At 28.9% G+C, this 19263-nt stretch overlaps 3 protein-coding genes across 3 annotated transcripts; 2 read left to right on the plus strand and 1 right to left on the minus strand.

The window, feature by feature from the left end:
* Window positions 1-325: 325 nt before the first annotated feature.
* LOC103574899 (arginine-glutamic acid dipeptide repeats protein) lies at window positions 326-5787 on the minus strand. Its single transcript, XM_014442167.2, has 7 exons — window positions 5657-5787; window positions 4675-4882; window positions 3926-4029; window positions 2281-2360; window positions 1853-2062; window positions 1680-1769; window positions 326-892 (listed from the first exon to the last, which is right to left on the minus strand). Exons 2-7 carry the CDS (start codon window positions 4800-4802, stop codon window positions 614-616), a joined length of 891 nt encoding a protein of 296 aa, XP_014297653.1. The 5' UTR covers window positions 4803-4882; window positions 5657-5787; the 3' UTR covers window positions 326-613.
* Window positions 5788-7319: 1532 nt separating this feature from the next.
* Window positions 7320-19219, plus strand: LOC103574898 (uncharacterized). The gene is made up of 11 exons (XM_053738627.1): window positions 7320-7751; window positions 9150-9852; window positions 9935-10286; window positions 11671-11732; window positions 12795-12917; window positions 13323-13574; window positions 13647-13892; window positions 14166-14327; window positions 16102-16274; window positions 17265-18048; window positions 18131-19219. Exons 1-11 carry the CDS (start codon window positions 7581-7583, stop codon window positions 18490-18492), a joined length of 3390 nt encoding a protein of 1129 aa, XP_053594602.1. The 5' UTR covers window positions 7320-7580; the 3' UTR covers window positions 18493-19219.
* LOC103574897 (prion-like-(Q/N-rich) domain-bearing protein 25) lies at window positions 11331-15192 on the plus strand. The gene is made up of 7 exons (XM_008554457.2): window positions 11331-11603; window positions 11671-11755; window positions 12795-12917; window positions 13000-13245; window positions 13323-13574; window positions 13647-13892; window positions 14166-15192. Exons 1-7 carry the CDS (start codon window positions 11505-11507, stop codon window positions 14417-14419), a joined length of 1305 nt encoding a protein of 434 aa, XP_008552679.1. The 5' UTR covers window positions 11331-11504; the 3' UTR covers window positions 14420-15192.
* Window positions 19220-19263: the final 44 nt, after the last annotated feature.

Here is a 19263-nt window from a genome sequence, read left to right on the forward strand (position 1 = left end):
TTACGAGATTTACCCAGAAAGGGAACGATATGAGAATTTTACCGAAAACACCATGTGGGAACTGATATAGAAATTTAGGTTGGATTTCCATATAAATTTTTTATAGGGATATGTTGTTACGACGTTTCTTCACATATTTTTAATTATTTGAAAAGGAACAATTATCAACAAAAAAAAATCATAATTTACTTCGTTACAAATTTATTAGTAAAATAATTATCAGAACAATAGTTAATTATTCTTGAGAATTACATAAAAAAATACATTTACTTTTAAAATAGTCGTTTTTTAAAAATCATATCCTCGATTTTTTTTTCGTTCGTTATATAAAAACATATATATATTTATTTATAAATATTTCGTGCATTAGATATTTTCATTGCATTGTAATTTATTTGTTTTTTGTACAGATAAAATTTTAAACTTAATCTGAAGACCAAAATAATCGCGACTAGATGTTAAAAAATTTCAGATTTTTTTTTTTCAATTAAAATAAAAGAAAAAAATATTTTTGAAGTTTGATTTAAAATAGTTATTAAAATTAAAATCGTGAAATTAAAATAATAATTTTCATATAAATAGATAAAAATAAGTCTATTTAAATTTAGTTGAGTTAATGCTGATAAGAAGGTGTAAAGTATTGAGTACCAGGTGGAGCTCGGTAACCTGGATAAGTAGTATTAAGAGCGTGTTGAGCAAAAAATTGTGAGTAGTCTTTATTAGGACGTCGTGGTCTGAAAGCTGGTCCTTTGGCTAAGGCCATTCTTGCTTGATTTTCCATTTCTGTTTGATATTTGACCGATTCTGGTGGCCATTTTAAGTCTCCTCTCATTACTCCACTCATTGGCGCCATGGTTGCTGCTGGTTGGGCTTGATAAACTGGGCTAGGATCCTGAACAAAACAATATCTATTATTTATTATACCTCGAAGATCCTACGAGTCAAAATTTAGTCGAATCCCATTAACTCTGACTGTAATTCTACAAAGGACTGGAAATTTCCTGGAAATTCCGACTTATTGAATGCCCCTTCCCTTTTAAAGAGTAAACTATGCGCATGCGCTGTTATACAGACGTATAGCAGTGAGTGGGAGACAGCGTAGCTCGTAGTGGGGGTTAATATTGAGGGGAAGTTCCGAGTTAATGGATGAACTGAACCCTAAAAATCGCTGACAAAATATTTAAGCAACCCTAGGATTCGAACCCACGTCTGTCTAGTACTCGAAGACTAGCTTACTAACTACTCGACCATGAGTACAGTCTTTTAAAAAAATATTTTGAATTATTTTTAGAAAACTTAAGAATTCGGATGCTCGAGACATCATGTATTAATCGAGTTCCCTTGACAATATATAAAACTGGAGACGCGTTTGAAAACAAATCTCAGCTTGTTTAGCGATACATAATTTTGGACGCATGCCCACTTTTTTTTTCTCTTTTTTTTTATCATAAATTTTTCCTACTGTTGTAAGATATTTTAGTTTCGCAAATACACAGTAAAAATTTAAAAATAAAACACTATGATCTTGTAAATATTATAGCCAATGCGTAAACACTAATACTTATTTTTGAAAAACCGCCAATATTATTTTCATAAATAAAATACCTTTATATCATAAATTTATGAAACAAATAGAAATACATAAAATAAAATTAGGCAAATTAAAATATATTATTTACTTGAGAAAATGGCGCTTTTGGTCTGAGAGTAATTGTCGTTGGAGGCGGTTCAAAATTTGCTGAAGACTGATGATGTTGCGATGATTGGTACTGAAATAAAATTTAATTTATTGTTACAAAAAAACAAAACGATGAACATTTTAATTATTTCGGAATTTTATTTCTCTGCTTACGTGTGATGGCGATTGATTTGAGTGTTGACTCCAAGATGGCGGAATTGGCGAAGTTGTCGGTGGTGTAACAGGCGCCCAATTTTTAATATTCGGTTGGTGTTGTTGAAAATGTGAGGGTTGTTTCAATGTCCCACCGGGGCTAACTGGTTGTGGGGATGGTCCAGATACAGGACTACTTTGATACGAAACGTAGTCACCAAGTCCACGTGTCTTTTTAAAAAATATTTAAATTATTTTCAAATATTTTTCAAAATAATTCGCTATTAATTTTATGCACAATCATATTTTCAAGACCAAAATACTGTAAATTCGTAATAAACATCTTATAAGTTTCTCAATTTCTTCCCGATTTCGAAATTTAAAAAAAAAATTCGTAACTTTATTAAGAGTTTACTATAATTTTTAAAATTTATTATTGTAATTTGTACCTTAGCTTGAACTGGGGACTGTTCAATATAATCAACTTCGTCGTAATCCTGCGGTGGTGGCCAGGCTACTCTTTTTAAACCTTTTTTTACAAAGAAGAAATATCAAAAAGTTAATTAAATAAAATTAAGTAATTTACACTTATAATTACACTCATGCACATTTATATATTTATATATTAATTTAAGGAGACCACTAGTGTGACCGCTTGATTTTTTGGACCAAAAAATTCCCCCACTACAGTGATAGCGACCTTCAGATCGCCAGAAATAAAAAAAAAACCAAAAAATTAATTAAACTAGAAGGTATTCCTGTATCGTAACCCTCGAGCTAAGAAAAAAATTTGAATTTAACAAAATGGCGGAGTTTTTCCAAGAAATTTCAAATTTTTCGCGAAAATTCAATGATTTTTGACCTGGCAAAATTACATTTTTGATTCAATCGAATAACTGAAGGTTCATGGTACATAGAAACATGTATCAAAGAAGCTGTAATTCGAATCAAATCAATCGGATGATTTGTCTTCGAGTTATAACTGCAGCAATTTTTAAAAATGTATTTTCGAGAAGCGATAAGTGGCTTTTCAGATAACTGTAACTCAAAAAAACTATTCAAGATATGCACTTTAAATTTTACTGTTACTTTTGCAGGTATACACTATCGAAATATTAAAAAAAAAAATTTTTTTTCAAAATTTCACACTAGTGGCCTCCTTAATAGAATATACTAAAAATATCTAAAATAAAACTATGATTCAATTACTCCTTTGTTAATTTTATAAAATTATAATTATAATACAAAAATAATTAACACTGATAATTACACACATGTACATATATATTTATATATTAATTCAATAGAATATAATAAAAGTATCGTTAATAAAAAAAAGTATGATTTAATTACTTTAGTGTTAATTTTTATTATAGCGAAAACAATAAATGATTAGATGTAAATTCAGCTTTGCCAAACAGGAATCTCGCCAACAACTGAAGTTAACTAAAAATCTAGATCCCAGCTTGTTACCCTGGATTGACAAATAATCACGGTAACGATCCCGGCGAACGATTTTAGAGCTTATACCAGGGTCGTACAAGTAATAAAATCAAGGTGGGGATTTTGTAAGATTGATATATTATAAAATAAAAGGAGAGGGAACGATCAAGGAAAATTTATAGATTAATAATATACTGATGTAATTTTATAATGAGAAGCTAACTATCTAATCGTTAAAATGATTTATTTTCGGATCATTAATTTATGTTATATATTAATATAACAAACATTTAAATTTATTTATTCATTACCTAATATTATTTTCTTTGTTTTATTTATTGTTTACCTGAAGAAGGGCAAAAAAGCAAACGGCATCTCCGACCATCCTGTGGACATAAAGGAGGCCAGTATTCGCGACAACGATTTTTGGGTCTTATTATTTCTCGAACTTCCATTGTTGTTAAAGAAGAAATTTTATTTTCTATGAGGTCTTTAGTATTCCAATTCAGAGTAATAGCAGAGGAAGAATATAAAGAAGAAATAAAAGTTGCAGTAGCAAGTGGACAAGCGAAAGCATTTTTGTTAATTTTTTTTTTATTTATATAAGCAGAAAAAAATAATTAAGAGAATATTAAAATAATTTCTTCTTACCAGGTTGTCCTCCATTTCGTCGCCTACTTTCTTCTTCTTCCAGCATTTTTAGCACCGCGCTGTTTTGTAAGTTTGCTGGCTTCGCCAGTTGATTGAAATCAATTCTGTAAAAAATAATGAGCTTACAAAACTATCAATAAAAAAAATTTTATTTAAATATAAAAATATTTTTAAAGAAGAAATATGAAATAAATGTCACATTTGACAAAAATTTTGAATTAATTTAAAAAAATGTAAAAAATTGATAAGGAAAATAAATAAATATAAAAAATTTTCTTCTTTATGTTCATACTGAAGAAAAAAATAACCTGAGATTAGAAGCTTTCATTGCGATAGAGAAACTGTTAATAATTAAAGTTCTATTACTCGAGCCGTTAAATATTTAATGATCGGAACAAAAGGTATTATATATTAAATTAAATTAAGTACACGTAATACTTTTGCGCAATTCCCAAATAAACCTCAGCGTTTATTTATGCGTTGAATGATTCGCCCCTCTTAAAATAATCTTGATGAATCATACTAAAGCTCTTCAATTAACAATCTCTTGGTCACACTTTGAGGAAGAAATTTTTGACGCAAGGTGGTTTACACTTGTTCTTCCTTGCCAACAGATGTACTATAACTGTAGTTTGTTTCTTCTCTTTCCATGTCTCGTTTTATATTTTACTTAATACTTTTATTTTTATATTTTATAATATCTATTTTTACAATATTAATATATAATAATATTTTTAGATAGTACTCACCCAACAGCACCATTCGATAATAATTTTGTCTGTTTTTCTAATGACTCCTGAATTGCTTGAGGTGAGTACAGGTTTATAGGAGAATTAAATTGTCTGTTCACAAACTTCGGCGCTTGGCCTGCCAGCATTTTGTCAATATTTTTTTTTTTTTTTTATATATATTTCACGTGTAAAATATTGACTGTGATGTCACTTATTTAATATATTGCTGAAAAAATATATTTATAAATTAAAAAAAAAAATTTTAATAATTATTAATTTTATACAGAAAAAAAAAATTCTTGTCTCAAAAAAATTTTTAATTAAATTTCGTACTGCAAAAAATTTTTTGTATCAAGAAATAATTTTTTAAAATATAAAATTTCTTTAAAAAAATATTTTTATTTATAATATTTATAAAATTATGAGTACGTATTAGATTGCAAGGATGTTTATGCCAACACTAAGGAGTTACAAGTTGATTTTAACTTTCGTAAGATATATTAATGTATATATTTATGTATGCATGTATGTATGTATGTATTTAAGTGTATCTATAATAAAACTATGTAAGATTGTAAGAGAATGATATTCAAATATGTCGACAAAGTATAAGAGCGTGGCCTACTGCCTCTGGTTATTTTAGATACTAAATTCCTCCAAATATATCTTCAACATCCAGCGCAAAATTTCTTTCCCCTTTACCCGCTTAATTTAATATTTTAATAATTTATCAGTTTTCATAAATTAAAAAATTATTTTTATGTATTACTTCCCAGTACTTCACTTTGGCGACATATAAATTCAAAAACGTCTATATATATTTTATAATAATTACATTTCAATGATTACATGGAGTAATAAATAATTATTTCGTAATTAAATGACTAAATTTTGAAATATTGTTTTTTTTTTTTACATTTTTTAGGCTCAACTTTTTATAACGAAACTTTTTTATAAAAAAATAATGAAGGTATAGATTAATATATAAGTAATTACTTACAATGTTTACAGTGTTTGCGTGGTTTAAGTTCGGAGAAGAAGATTGTTAAAATGTAACTGAAATTCAATTGTAAAAGCTTCAAAGCTGGAACCTCGAGATTTTAGTTTCCTCCACCAATTCTCTTACGTCTTCTTCGCAAGTTATTTTTGTGATATTTACTTATAAATGCTTCTTTCTTATTTATACTGCATAATTTATATTCATAATTTTTTTTTTTAGCATCAAACTTCATTTTTTTATATTATTCGTGACCTTATTCTTATTTTATAGTAAATAATTTATAAAAAATAGTAAGAATTTTCACAATCATCATATAGCATTCGGGTGAAAAAAACTCTGATCAGTATTTGAATATTAAGGGTGTCAAGGATCTTGGAAATTTTAATAATTTGAAAAAAAGGGAGGGAAGAAAAAGTAAGTCTCCTAAAAAAAATAGATGATGTGATTATATCCCGTAGATTTTTGCACTTTTCAGTCACAAAATATTTAATATTAATATGAGTAATTAGTCAGTATTAGAAAAAATGTGGGACAGAGCCAATTATCCTTAAAAATTATGATCCTGAAGTTGGCAGACAATTACAAATTTTTGGATATTTTTTTCAACGAATAAATTACAAAAAGAAAAACATCTAAAAATATGCACATGTAGGAAATTAAAAAAACTATATGTTCAATTTTTTAAAACTTTTTTTTTTATCATATATAATTTTAAATAAATTTCAAAAATTATTAGATGTCGGCTAACTTCAGTATCATTGAAAATTAATTAATGTAACGAGGCTGAAGTCTGTCTCCTTTTTACAGAAGGCCATTTCCTCATCTATTTAATGCAAAGAGGAGACGAATGTCCTGACTTTTCATGGTACTGAAGTTACACGACTTGTAATAATTTTAGAATTATTTTGGAAATGATAAATTACAAAAAAAAAATTTTCAAAAAATTGCACCTGTAGTTTTTAAAATTTTCTACATGTGCATATTTTTAATTTTTTGAAATTTTTGTAATTCGGTAAAAAAAATCCTGAAACTTTTAATTGTCTGGCTTCAGGATCACGACTTTTCTACCATAATACGAGTCCATACCTATAGAATCTTAAGCATTCGGTTTCCCATTTGCCGTCTTGGAGAAGATTCTCCCAGTACCATTTCCATGTATTGGTCGTCATACCACTTGTCCAAAGAACGTGGTTTCTTTCCTGCCCTTCTAAGAAGACTCTCAAGTAATTATCCTTGATAATTAACTGATGTAACGAGATCGAAGTCTATTTCCATTTAACAGGAAGCCATTTTTACCTATTTCAGATACACACGATTATCCTCGATAATAAAAAAACATTTTCCCCGATAAAAATAATTACCAGAGAACAGAATATAAATTTCTAAAACTATTTCAAATTTTTACCGCCATTTACATGCCAAAAATATTAATACAAACTAAGTATTAAATTTTTTTGTATTTAAAAATTAAAAATTTGAATTACTGTAAAAATAAAATAGAATAATAATATATATAATTATTGAAAGAATTTATATTATGTTTTGAATTTTTTCATACTTAGATAATATAACGACGAGTTCGATCCTTCGATAGGCAGCTGAGCTGATATCGACCATGTTGCCAAGTTATTTCCTGGCTCGGGATCGTTGTTACCAAAGCATACATTATAGTATATATCCGAAGACCGTGAGCAAGAGAGAGAGAAAAGAAAAAAAAACTGACGCCTTTTCATGCTGGATTGTTAGCACTAAAGTATAATTTGCTACACTGCGATTATAGATCCCCATGTGACCGAATAGCAGTCTGTTACTCACCAATCTTCTGTGTGCTTGAACATAAATTACCTGTGAATAATTAAAATCAGTAAATATACATCACAATATAAAGTAGAATAATATAAGTGTTAATAAAAATAATAATAAAATGGGATCGAAAATTAAAAAAAAAGTTAATGACCCAAGTGATTTAGCGGTTAATATTAATGAGCTGTGCCGACTGTGCTTGGCCAGGGAGGAAACAATGGTGCCGATTTTCGATGGAGATGATGACGACGTACCTATACCGCTTCGATTAATGGCTTGCGTCAATATAGAGGTGATTATTTTATGTATTCATAGATTAAATAAGAATGATGTTAATTATTGTTGCCAGTAGATTTTATATTTTTTTTAATTTTAAGGTTATTTTTAAATCAGAGAAATCTAGTTTATCTTTATTGGATTTCATCTTTCTTTTACCAGCGCTTATTGCAAACCCACCCCTGCCCTGATACCCAGAGTTTCTGATCAGAAAGTTAGTGCAAGTTGCGACCAAGTTGTCGAAAACTTTCAGCTTTGTGACTTGATGCCAAGTTTCTCAAAAAGTTGGCGACAATCTACTACATTCTGAGAAAATATAAGGAAACTTTCTGTCAAATTTTGCGACCAATGGCGGTAGGTTGCAGCAGTAAATTGTCGCCAATTTGCTGTCAATTTTGACTATCTGATATTTATTTTGACCGCGTTGACGAAAATCTAGAATCTTCAATGAAATGCTGTCAAGTTGGCTAAGAAAACTTTAGGGTACAGAGTTGACGGTAACTTGAAGTCAATTTGGAAGCAAAGTTTTGCTCTTCAAGTTTTTTTGCAACTTTTTGAGTCAGTTTGCATTTTTATTAAGGCTGTAGATTAACGTCAATTTGTTCATGTACTCATATGGAAGTCAAAACTTAGCAGTAGAACGACGTTAAATTGACTGAAAATCTTGAAGAGAAAGTTTGGCTATCAGGAAATTTATTAGAGTTTTATAGCGATTATATTTTTATAGATTTCATAGAAATCTAGACATTTATTTTGTCATATTTAAATTTTCACAGAACTTTAAGTCATTCTCTACAAAGTCGCTTAATTTTGAATCTCACATTTTCTAATTTCGTTGATTTCTTTTGTCATAAACTGGAAGACACTTATCTGTTAATTTTTCCCTCTCAATCTTTAAAAGTTCGAAAGTAATGAAGTTTTTAAAATTTCAAAAAAATGGCGGTTTGATAAGATTTAAAAATCATAACTTCTAATAAATTTGATTTTTTTCCTTCACCTTTTTTTTTTTTTAATTTTAAAATTTTAATTAAAATTTTTTTAAAATTGCGGCAACTTAAATTTTTTAATTTCCCGCCAAAAAATTTGAAATTTAAAAATAAAAAGAAATCGATTTCGGTCCGATTTTTTGAGACCCTGACTATTTTTAAGATAACTTCCGAGTGTATGAATGTGTGTTCGTACGTATGCGAATATTCTATGACTTTTGACTCGATTAAATCCACTTGGAAATTCATAACTAATTTCAAAATTTTTATTTGAATAAGTAGAAGATAATATTCTATAATATGAACCATAGAAAGTAATCAACTTAATACACATTTTTTAACAAAGAAAATTTTTTTTTCACTTGAAATCTACAAAAAATAGACAATTCTTTTTATAAATTAATTTAAATTAATGAATTTCGTTTCAGGCTTATAAAGGAGACGGGTTGCCAACGATGATATGTAAATTATGCAAGCATCAGTTGGACAAAGCATATCAGTTCAAGAAAAAAAGTGAAGATGCTCACACCAGATTGCAGAAGCACATGAAATTAGTACAAAAATTAGATAAAATAGATACCGCAGACAGTAATGATGATTCTGAAAGTTATTCATTATCAGGAAAAACACGGGAAAGTAACCAGAATAATTTGAATTCAGTATCATTTGAAGATCACCAGAGTATCGATGATCCAACTGAAGCTCCAGAAGAAGGATGTAAAGATAATTATGAACCAAAAATGAAGACTAAGCTTATGGATACTGGAAGTATGAAAAAAGAGTCATCGAATATTATTTTGATGTCATCAGAAGAGTACGACGAAATTGTTGAGAGTCAAAGGAAAGCTGCTAATTCCAACAAAAAAAATGTCTATATGATGGAAGTAACTGGTCACAGTACTGGAGATTCTGAATCAATGAAACTGCAACCTGTTGAAGAGAATGTAGACGATGACAATGATGAAATAAAAGTATTCAAATGTGACAAATGCCCAAAGGCATTCACTCGACTTATGATGCTCAAGAGCCATCAGTCTGTTCATTCAACACAGAGAGGAGTAACTTGCCAGGCTTGCGAAAAATGGTTCCCAACTCGATCTGCACTTATTAGACACGAACGTACTCATACTGGTAATTATTTATTTATAATTTAGGGGATGTTCAGTCGGGGAGAGATTTTTAAAAAGTTTTATGTCATTAAATATTTTTACAGGTGAAAAACCATTTGGGTGCAACATTTGTAACCGTGCATTCGCTCAGAAAGAAATTTTGCTCCGGCACTTAATGACTCATTCAGGACAAAAACCTTACCAGTGTCAGGATTGCGATAAAAGTTTTACTCAACGTGAATCGTTGAGAGTTCACATGCGTCGTCATCAAAAACTCGATCCCAATGAAATTCAACTGCATCATTGTCAGTTGTGTCCTAAAGCTTTTTGCCATGCGTCTGGTCTAAGTCGACACTTGGTGACCCACACTGGCAGAACTTACAAATGTGTTACATGCGAAAAAGCATTTACTGATAGAAGTTCACTGTTAAGACACAGTCGTATTCATGCATTGTAGTATTCGAAGTTCTAAGAGTATCCAAACCCTATCGAAACCGATACTATATATATTTATATGTATAGTTATGTACAAGTTTAAAATGATATTTATTTCTCTTATTTTAATTTTATATAGCAATTAATAAGACGATAATTTTATTTTAAAGTCACAAAGTTTATAAAAGAGTACACAGGAAAAAAAATTCTTGGCGCAAGAATTTATTTCCTGTCTCAAAAAATTTTTGATTTCAACTTTTAATACAAAAATTTTTTGGAGACGAGTATAAAATCTTTTGCGCCAAAAAATCTTTTTTTTCTGTGTATGTATAATTAAAATTAAAACTAAATTTAAATAGAATTAAAAAATTTTACATTTATTTGAGTATAAATAATGAGTATAAATAAATAAAAAATATAAATAACTATCTGAGTAGATCTTAATTAATACTAAGATCAAATATTATTAAAATGGTTAATAAATGTATAGAGTACCCTTATAATATGTTTTGAACTTTTTCTACTGATTAATAAAATGAATAATTTGCAAATCTACTCTGAAAAAGTTATCAAAAAATTGTAAATGTTGAGGTTTGAAAATAAAAACGTTGTGCTAAATGAAAGAAAAATAGAAATTGGTACTTTTTTTTTTTTTTTTATTGTTAGGACTGAAAAATCGTTCATCGTAAGGTAAATTTTTTTCGCATAATTAATTTTTGAAAAATATGTTCGTTTTTATATACAAAAAAAGGCAAAATTTTTTTTCCTTTTTGAAAAGTTAGTGTGGTTGAAGTCACTCGATAATTTTAAAAATTTTAGAGAACGAAACAAATCGAGTGTTTTTGTTTTTCAAACTTCTTTATCGCCACGGCAATTAAAAGACGAGTCTCTATCTAAATAAAATTATTATGTCTCTATATTTTACGAAAAAAATATTAAAAATAACTGTCATTACAGACGTTATTTCAAACGTAAGTCTATTAAATTTTAAGTGTTGATTATATTTATTTTTACTCTTAATTATCAGACGTCAATTAAAATACTGAATTTAATGATTAGGTTTTTCAAGTTTGGCCATTTTGTCACATAATATTTTATAGTGACCAAAAAAGCTGATTAGACAAATTTGAAATATTATTTTTCCAAGCTCGAGTACAATATTTTTCTTTCTCCATAACTATCATTGCTGATCGTTATAATAAACGTTTCGGGTTGTATTAAGATTTATAAATCTCTAATATGATCGATTACTTATTCATTTTAATTTTAATTTCGCTAAGCTCAATAAATGCCGATGGAAACGAAAGTAATTACCAGTGCGCTAATCATAGGAGTCTAGTAAGTAATAAAAATTTAGACACTTAGATAGAAAACAGTAAATTTGATTTAATATTTCTGTTAATAGTGTAACCCTTATAAAATACAACCATGCTGTGACGAAAAAGACGTATGCAAGAACATGGGAGGGTATTTTTCATGTATAAATCAAGGTTAAGTTCAGAAATAAAATATTAAATGATATATTGCGTCGCAAGGGATAAAAATAGACGATTAAAGACAAAGCTGAAGTTGGGTACTCGAGCTGAAAGTCAGGGCTGCCAACACCCGAAGTCTGAAATCGTGTTTTTTTACCATATTTTCAATGAAAGTTTAAATTCTTACCCTATTTAACAGAAAGAAAGGCGTATTTGCCGCAATTTATGGTTATTTACAGTAATTTACGGCTAATTACTTAATTTTTTTTATTTTTACATTTTTTATGGTGCAATATTTTACTTTGCGGTAAAATAACACAGGTTTGTCGAAATTTTACGGTAGTTTACTTCTGCCGTAAAATGCCACATTTAACCTAAAATACCGTTATTATTTTAAATTGTCGTAAATTACGGTAATTACCGTAATTCGGATCCGCCAGGGCAACCCTTATTAAAAGAAACGATTTGACACGATTAGAAAAAAAAATTTTTTTTTAAATTTTTTCGATAATGGTTTCTCTTGAAAGAATGGATCGATTTTAATTGTTGAGGTGGCATTCGACGCGGCTTATGAAGCTTCAGAGCCCAGTTAATTTTGGAATCAATCCATCGAGCACATTACAAGTTATAAAAAAAAAATTTTTTTTAAAAAGTTCGGTTCATCCGTTCAAAAGTTACAGAATATTTACATACACTCGGACATCGTCGTGAAATTAGTCAGGATAGCTTCCTAGAACCTCAAAACATCAAGATCTCTTAGAAATTCGATTTTTGAAAATCGGACTGAAACCAATAACTTCCCGAATATTTGAAAATTTGAAATTTTCTTAGCGGGAAGTTAAAAATTTTGAATATTTTTTACTGGTTTTGAATACTTTGAATATTTTTGAATCACCTTTCTTATGGGCATTTAACATGGCAAATCGATTTGAATCGCTTCTTTTAATCAGGGAACTAAAAAAAAAATTAATTATTATTTATAAAATATAATAATTCATTTATTTTAACTCTAGATTACCTTTATTTTGTCTTTAATATTTTATTATTATATCAGTGATATTAGGTATAAGTTGCCGTACTACTTATGAATGTGCAGTTCGCAATTCTCAGTGCATTGGCAATATTTGTCAATGTAGCCCATTATATATACCAAGCTCTACTAATAAATGTAAAAGACGTAAGTTCCGATGAAATAATTAAGTTTTTCTTTTTTTTCACATTAATTACTTTTTTGTAAATTTTTTCTTCTTTTTGTTCAGGATCTTTGGGTAGGCCGTGTAATGACGATTCCCATTGTAAGCGATCATTAAATCATACTGTATGTTCTCAAGACAAAAGATGTGTGTGTGGTAATTATTATTACCCAACAATAGAAGACATTTGCGTTCGAGCATACAACTCATTTTGTGTGGAAAATGAACCGTGCGCTCAAGAAAGTTATTGTATTAATCGTTTATGTCAATGCAAATCTAATCAAGTCTATAGAAATTTTAAATGTGTACCAAGTAAATTAAATAGCTTTTTAGAACAAGGCTAAATAAAAGTTTGTATTATTTGTCTTAATGTTGCGCTTCTTTTTCAGAAGACTTGGGTGAGTCTTGCAAAAATCACACCGATTGTTACGGAGTTAGATTTGCAAAATGTTCAAAACATCAAAAATGTATTTGTGATGCTAATTATCTTGCAATGAATAAAACAATGTGTCAGCCGAGTTTAGGTGGATTTTGTCTTAAAAACGAACAATGTGTTGCCCTACATTCGATCTGTATTCAAAACAAATGTCAGTGTCATATTGATTACAGTCCCGTACCCGAAGAACATCGCTGTGTTCGCAGTAAGTTATTTTAAAAAATAACTAGTAAGAAATACCATCTAGATGATCGAATATTTGGTTATTATTTAATAGCATCATTAGGAAAATTTTGTGAATCAAATGCAGACTGTAAAGTTATAAAGAATTCGAAATGCTCAGGGGATGTATGTGTTTGTAATGACGATAACTTTACATTCAACCGATCGACATGCATACCAATTATAAATGGATTTTGTTCGAGTGACGAATCATGTGAATTTCATGGATTTCATTGTGTTGATAATAAATGTCAATGTAAACCAAATTTTGTATTAGTATCTCCTGATACTTGTATCGAAAGTATGTATGCTTTCAAGTCAAATTTTTTTTTTATTAGTATTCTATCAAAAAAATCCATGAGAACCCATAGGAATCCATATAGGAAACTGGATACCGGGATTCCCATAGAAGAACTTAGATATGGAATCTAGTAAAAATATGAATCCGTGTTATCTGAGTTTCTATGTCTATCGTCTATTGATTCGAGCATATAAATCTACGCTGGATTCCTATAGGAATTTTTTTGATAGGGTAGAGTAAAATTTATTGAGTTTATAAAAATTATTCTTACAGAACTGTTACTGTTTTCTTGCAATGATACTTCAGAATGTAGTGAACCATGGCATTCATTTTGTTCAATTGATAAAAAATGTGTTTGTAACTTGAATAATATTGCGTTAAGTAGATCATCATGTTCACCTATTTTAGCTGGATATTGTTGGAAAAATGATCAGTGTATGGCTGGGAATTCCATTTGTGTTAATTATCGGTGTGCATGCAAACCGAATTTCATTGCTGTCTCCAAAAATTATTGTGTATCTGCTTGAAATGTTTCTAATGGTTCTGATAGGTTTAGTTTGTAATTTACAATTTCATAACTAAACTAGCAATGTAATTTTTTAGCGCTAATTTTCCTCTATTAATATTTACTAAAAAATTATATAATTATTTTACTTAAATATTTTGTTTCTGTTCGCGCGAGAGTTCCCAGACAGCATTCAAGTCGGAACGACTGCTTTACTACGTCTTTTTAAAGGTGTCCTTAAGAAGTCTTATAATGACTTCTTAAAGGTGTCATTTTTAAGAACTGTTAATTAAAAATTCTTGAAGACTCCATAAATAAGACGTCAGTTTTGTGACGTCTAAATGTATTTATTTTTAAACTTCTTTATGAAGTCAAAATTAGAAGCTCCTTAAGACGTCATGAATTTTTGTGCAAGAGACTTTTCTTACATGATTCTTGAATGAATTTTTCTTACAAGAGTTAGCGGAAAATTAGGTGGGAATATTCTTGCGCAAATTTATTAGAGACTGGTGTGTTAATAAAATTACTCATACTTTGACTTGACAATTTTCAAATTTAAAAATTCCCTCGCTAAAGTTTTATCTAATGTTCGGCTGCTGTCGACTCTATTCGGTTGGCCTACCAGCTGACAAGTTTTCTAACCCAACATAATGCAAGACCTAAAATTGTAGTTCTTACCTTTAAATTCAAATTTACTTACCATAAATAATTAAAATTTTTGCTATTTATTTATAAAAGTAATTGTATATTATATAAATGACTAAAAATTTATTGTAAATTCAAATAATCGCGCCATTTTAGTCGAACTATACTGTAATTTGTATGAATTATTTTTCTCTAATAATTATATATAAATTTTTATAAAAAGCAAAATATAATTACAATTAAATCAAAAAAGCTACAGGTGCAATTTTTTCAAAAAATTTTTTTTTTATCATTTATCGTTTTTAAGAATAAAAAAATGATTAGATGTCGGCTAACTTCAGTATCATACAAAAATGAGTGAAGTAGCTGACAATTGGTAATTTATTGGTAAATAAATATTTAAGTTGAATGAAAACAAAAAAATACGTAATTAGATATTTGAAAAATGAGTACGGGCATTTTTTAAATTCAAATTTAAATTTATTTAAAATTTATAGTCTCATATCTGCTACACTTACATAAGTGTGAATTTAAGTGACAAGTGACAATTTTTTAAATATTTGAATAAATAAATAAAATAAAAATATAAAAAAATAAAAAAAATCCATTTTTAAAAAAATGAAAACTCAGTACGCGCATTTTTAAAAATTCAAATTTAAATTTATTTAAAATTAATAAATTGTCTCACGTCTGCTACATTCACACTCATGACACATACTTACAAAAATAAATATTATATTTTCGCTATTATCGACATTTCCGATAGAGTCGCTAGTATCGACCATGTTGCCACATTATTTTTTCACCGCGGGATCGTTGTTGCCTCATCCACTTAACTCTCTCTAGCTTACATCCTTAAACAAAGATAGAAAATGACGCTGTCAGCCATATTGTTAACGTAAAAGTGGCCACTACGGCTGCCATTATAGATTCCGTTGTGACCGAGTTGCAGTTCCACTTACTAAACAATCTCCCTCGTAAAAAATTTATAAATAATAAAATAACTGTTTAAATATTTTTAATATCATATATAAATTTAAATATAAAGTGTTTGTATAAATATTAAAATGAAAACGTACAGTAGAAAGAAGGGTGATAGTCCAAGTAATGTAATAATTCACGTAAATGAGCTGTGCCGACTGTGCTTGGCCAAAGAGGAAGAGATGGTGCCGATTTACGATGATGACGCCGTTCCTATGCCACTGCGAATTATGGCTTGCGTTAATCTTGAGGTAAATGTTACTGATTATTTTATTTATTTCGGAATTATTTTCTTTAATTACTTGTTTCTTTTTTAATTTTTAATTGCTACTATTATTATTTAAAATATTGTTATTTTGAATAGGAGGGACCTAGTTTACCTCGACTTGATTTCGCCCTTTCCCCTATCCCGCGTACGCTACTGAGCATCCGAGGTATTGTATGGATATCGACATCGACGCGGTACTTTTACGTCTTTTTTCATCTTGTTAATTTTCCGTATTTGTTGTCTTGCTTTGATGATGTACAGTTTAATATCAAACTGTAAAATTTACGTACTCTGTACTCTGTTATACGAGTAAATTTTTAGTAATTATGACTATCAACTACCGTCCTTACCGAGTTATCGACTTTATATTATTCTGAGATGCTGTCATTTTTTGTACTAGTTTTTTATTACAGGAAACTCCAGGAACCAGAGCAAAAAAATTCATTATTTAAATATTCAAGTTTTGAAAAAAAAATAATAAACATATTTTATGATACTGGAGTTAGCTGACGTCTAATACCTTTGATTTTTTAAAAAATAAAATTTGAAAAAATTGCACTTATAGTTTTTTAAAGTTTCTACATGTGCATTTTTTAGTTTTTTTTTTTTAAACTAAATTGTGGGAAAAATGATTAGAAAATTTTTATTTTGTTTTTAAAATATCATTTTCGCATTTGCAGTTTTTAAATTTAAAATTTTTTAAAATTTTAATTTGAAAAATTATTCAAAAAATTTTAGTAAATTAAACTAGTAAGTAATTTTTAAAATTCAAAATAAATAATTTTCAAGACAAATTTTAAAAAAAATTTCTTTTAGTAATTTAAATTAAGCTGAAGCTGAAAACTTCAGCGAAACGTTGCAATTGAAGTTTGTTAATTGACATTTTTATTTATATCCCATCCTTTAATTAATTATTCAATAATTAAAATTTTTTAATTAATTGAATAAAGTTTTACTGAATTAACTTGTCTAGGTTTATGAAGAAGATGGTTTACCAAACATGATATGTCACCCATGTAAATACCAACTAGAGAAGTCGTATCAATTCAAAAAAAAATGTGAAGCTGCTGACACTAAATTACGTAAGCATATGAAATTGATACAAAAATTGACTGGTCAAGAGGACGAATTAGAACCGCAGGAGGGCAATGAAGATTCGGAAGGTGATACAGTATCAGGAAAGTCACGACAAGTCAAACAACTTCTTGCTGATTTGGTATCAACCAAAGGCGACGGTACTCAAATCGACGGCGATCCAATAGAAGTTACAGAGGAAGAATTAGTTGGTGGTTACATACTAGGAATGGGGGCTGAAAATTTGGATGTAGAAGAAAATATATCTGAGGGACCATCAAATATAACTTTGGTACCATCAGAAGAGAAAGCAGCCAAAGCACGTTGTACAATCCGCGCTACTCGTATCAAACAGGAACACGAGTCTGATGAGGAAGCTGATGAGGTTCAAAGAGCAATTGCTAATGCTGATAGAAAAAATGTTTACATGATGGAAGTAACTAGTCACAGTGCTGGACAAACTGAATCGATGAAGTTACAACCTGTTGAAGACACAATGGTTGATGCCAATGAAGAATTGAAAGTTTTCAAATGTGACAAATGTCCAAAAGCTTTTACTAGACGTATAATGCTTAAGAGTCATCAGTCTGTTCATTCGACTCAGAGAGGATTCACTTGCCAGGCTTGCGAAAAATGGTTCCCAACTCGATCTGCACTTATTAGACACGAACGTACTCATACTGGTAATTATTTATTTATAATTTAGGGGATGTTTAGGTGGGGAGAGATTTTTAAAAATTTTCATGTCATTAAATATTTTTACAGGTGAAAAACCATTTGGGTGCAATATATGTCACCGTGCATTCGCTCAAAAAGAAATTTTGCTGCGCCATTTGATGACTCACTCAGGACAAAAACCCTTCCAGTGTCAGGATTGCGACAAAAGTTTTACTCAACGTGAAGCATTGAGAGTTCACATGCGTCGTCATCAAAAGCTCGATCCCAATGACATTCAACTGCATCATTGTCAGTTGTGTCCTAAAGCTTTTTGCCATGCGTCTGGTCTAAGTCGACACTTGGTAACCCACACTGGCAGAACTTACAAATGTGTTGAATGCGAGAAATCATTTACTGATAAAAGTTCGCTGCTAAGACACAGTCGTATTCACGCACCCAAAAAAATGTAATATTAATTATAATCAAGATATTTTTTCTTTTATTTCATTTTATATTATCCACTATTAATTCAAACGATAATCATTGTAATGTTTAATGTTATTATATAAGTAATATATTACTTGAGACATATATATATATATATTAGTATCTAAAAAATCAATTGAAAAATTATGTCTCTCACGATTTATTTTAATAGCAACCGACAATTATAATCAGTTTGTAAATTATAATGTATAAAATTAAGAGAGCTAAAATTCTACACTTTTTATTTTATTACTGCAATAGAATTTTAAAAAAAAAATTATTGAAGTAAATAAATTTAGATATAATTTCATATATTTTTTTTTCTCAAAGAAAAACATTTGTATAATTACGTAAATTAAAACTTTTTTTTACATGTTATGAATATATATACATATATATTAAGGTGGCCCAAAAAAACCGACTATTTTTTTTTTCGAGTCTCTTGAAAATTTGTTTCAAATTTCGATCATTTTTGATATTTTCAAAATTCATGAGCGACCTCTTTAAAATTTTTTATCGAGCTGATTTTTGGAGAGGCTTCTTAAAACATCGTAAACAAACAAATTTTCATAAACTCGAAAAAAAAATAGTCGGTTTTTTTGGGCCACTCTAATATATATGCATATATATATTTGATAAGTTTCAGATATAAATGTAGATTAAACTATTCAGTTATTGTAGATTTAAAAATAAAAATATTGTCACTAATGACTTTATAAATCACTACTTTTTTCAATCCGTCAAATGTTGGCCTT

The sequence above is a fragment of the Microplitis demolitor genome, chromosome 4, assembly GCF_026212275.2.
Source record: "Microplitis demolitor isolate Queensland-Clemson2020A chromosome 4, iyMicDemo2.1a, whole genome shotgun sequence".
Classification (NCBI taxonomy): Eukaryota; Metazoa; Arthropoda; class Insecta; order Hymenoptera; family Braconidae; genus Microplitis; species Microplitis demolitor.

What these genes read in the sequence shown, in the direction of transcription:
- LOC103574897 (XM_008554457.2), top strand. Translation starts at nt 11,505, where the DNA reads ATGATCGATTACTTATTCATTTTAATTTTAATTTCGCTAAGCTCAATA. An exon ending in AAATTTTAAATGTGTACCAA is followed by an intron (nt 13,246 to 13,322) that starts GTAAATTAAATA and finishes CTTCTTTTTCAG; the next exon opens with AAGACTTGGGTGAGTCTTGC. An exon ending in TCCTGATACTTGTATCGAAA is followed by an intron (nt 13,893 to 14,165) that starts GTATGTATGCTT and finishes TTATTCTTACAG; the next exon opens with AACTGTTACTGTTTTCTTGC.
- LOC103574898 (XM_053738627.1), top strand. Translation starts at nt 7,581, where the DNA reads ATGGGATCGAAAATTAAAAAAAAAGTTAATGACCCAAGTGATTTAGCG. An exon ending in AGTCGTATTCATGCATTGTA is followed by an intron (nt 10,287 to 11,670) that starts GTATTCGAAGTT and finishes TTCTGTTAATAG; the next exon opens with TGTAACCCTTATAAAATACA. An exon ending in AGAACATCGCTGTGTTCGCA is followed by an intron (nt 13,575 to 13,646) that starts GTAAGTTATTTT and finishes ATTATTTAATAG; the next exon opens with CATCATTAGGAAAATTTTGT.
- LOC103574899 (XM_014442167.2), bottom strand. Translation starts at nt 4,802, where the DNA reads ATGCTGGCAGGCCAAGCGCCGAAGTTTGTGAACAGACAATTTAATTCT. An exon ending in ACGAAATGGAGGACAACCTG is followed by an intron (nt 2,361 to 3,925) that starts GTAAGAAGAAAT and finishes TTGTAAAAAAAG; the next exon opens with GTTTAAAAAGAGTAGCCTGG. An exon ending in CAAATCAATCGCCATCACAC is followed by an intron (nt 1,770 to 1,852) that starts GTAAGCAGAGAA and finishes ATTTTATTTCAG; the next exon opens with TACCAATCATCGCAACATCA.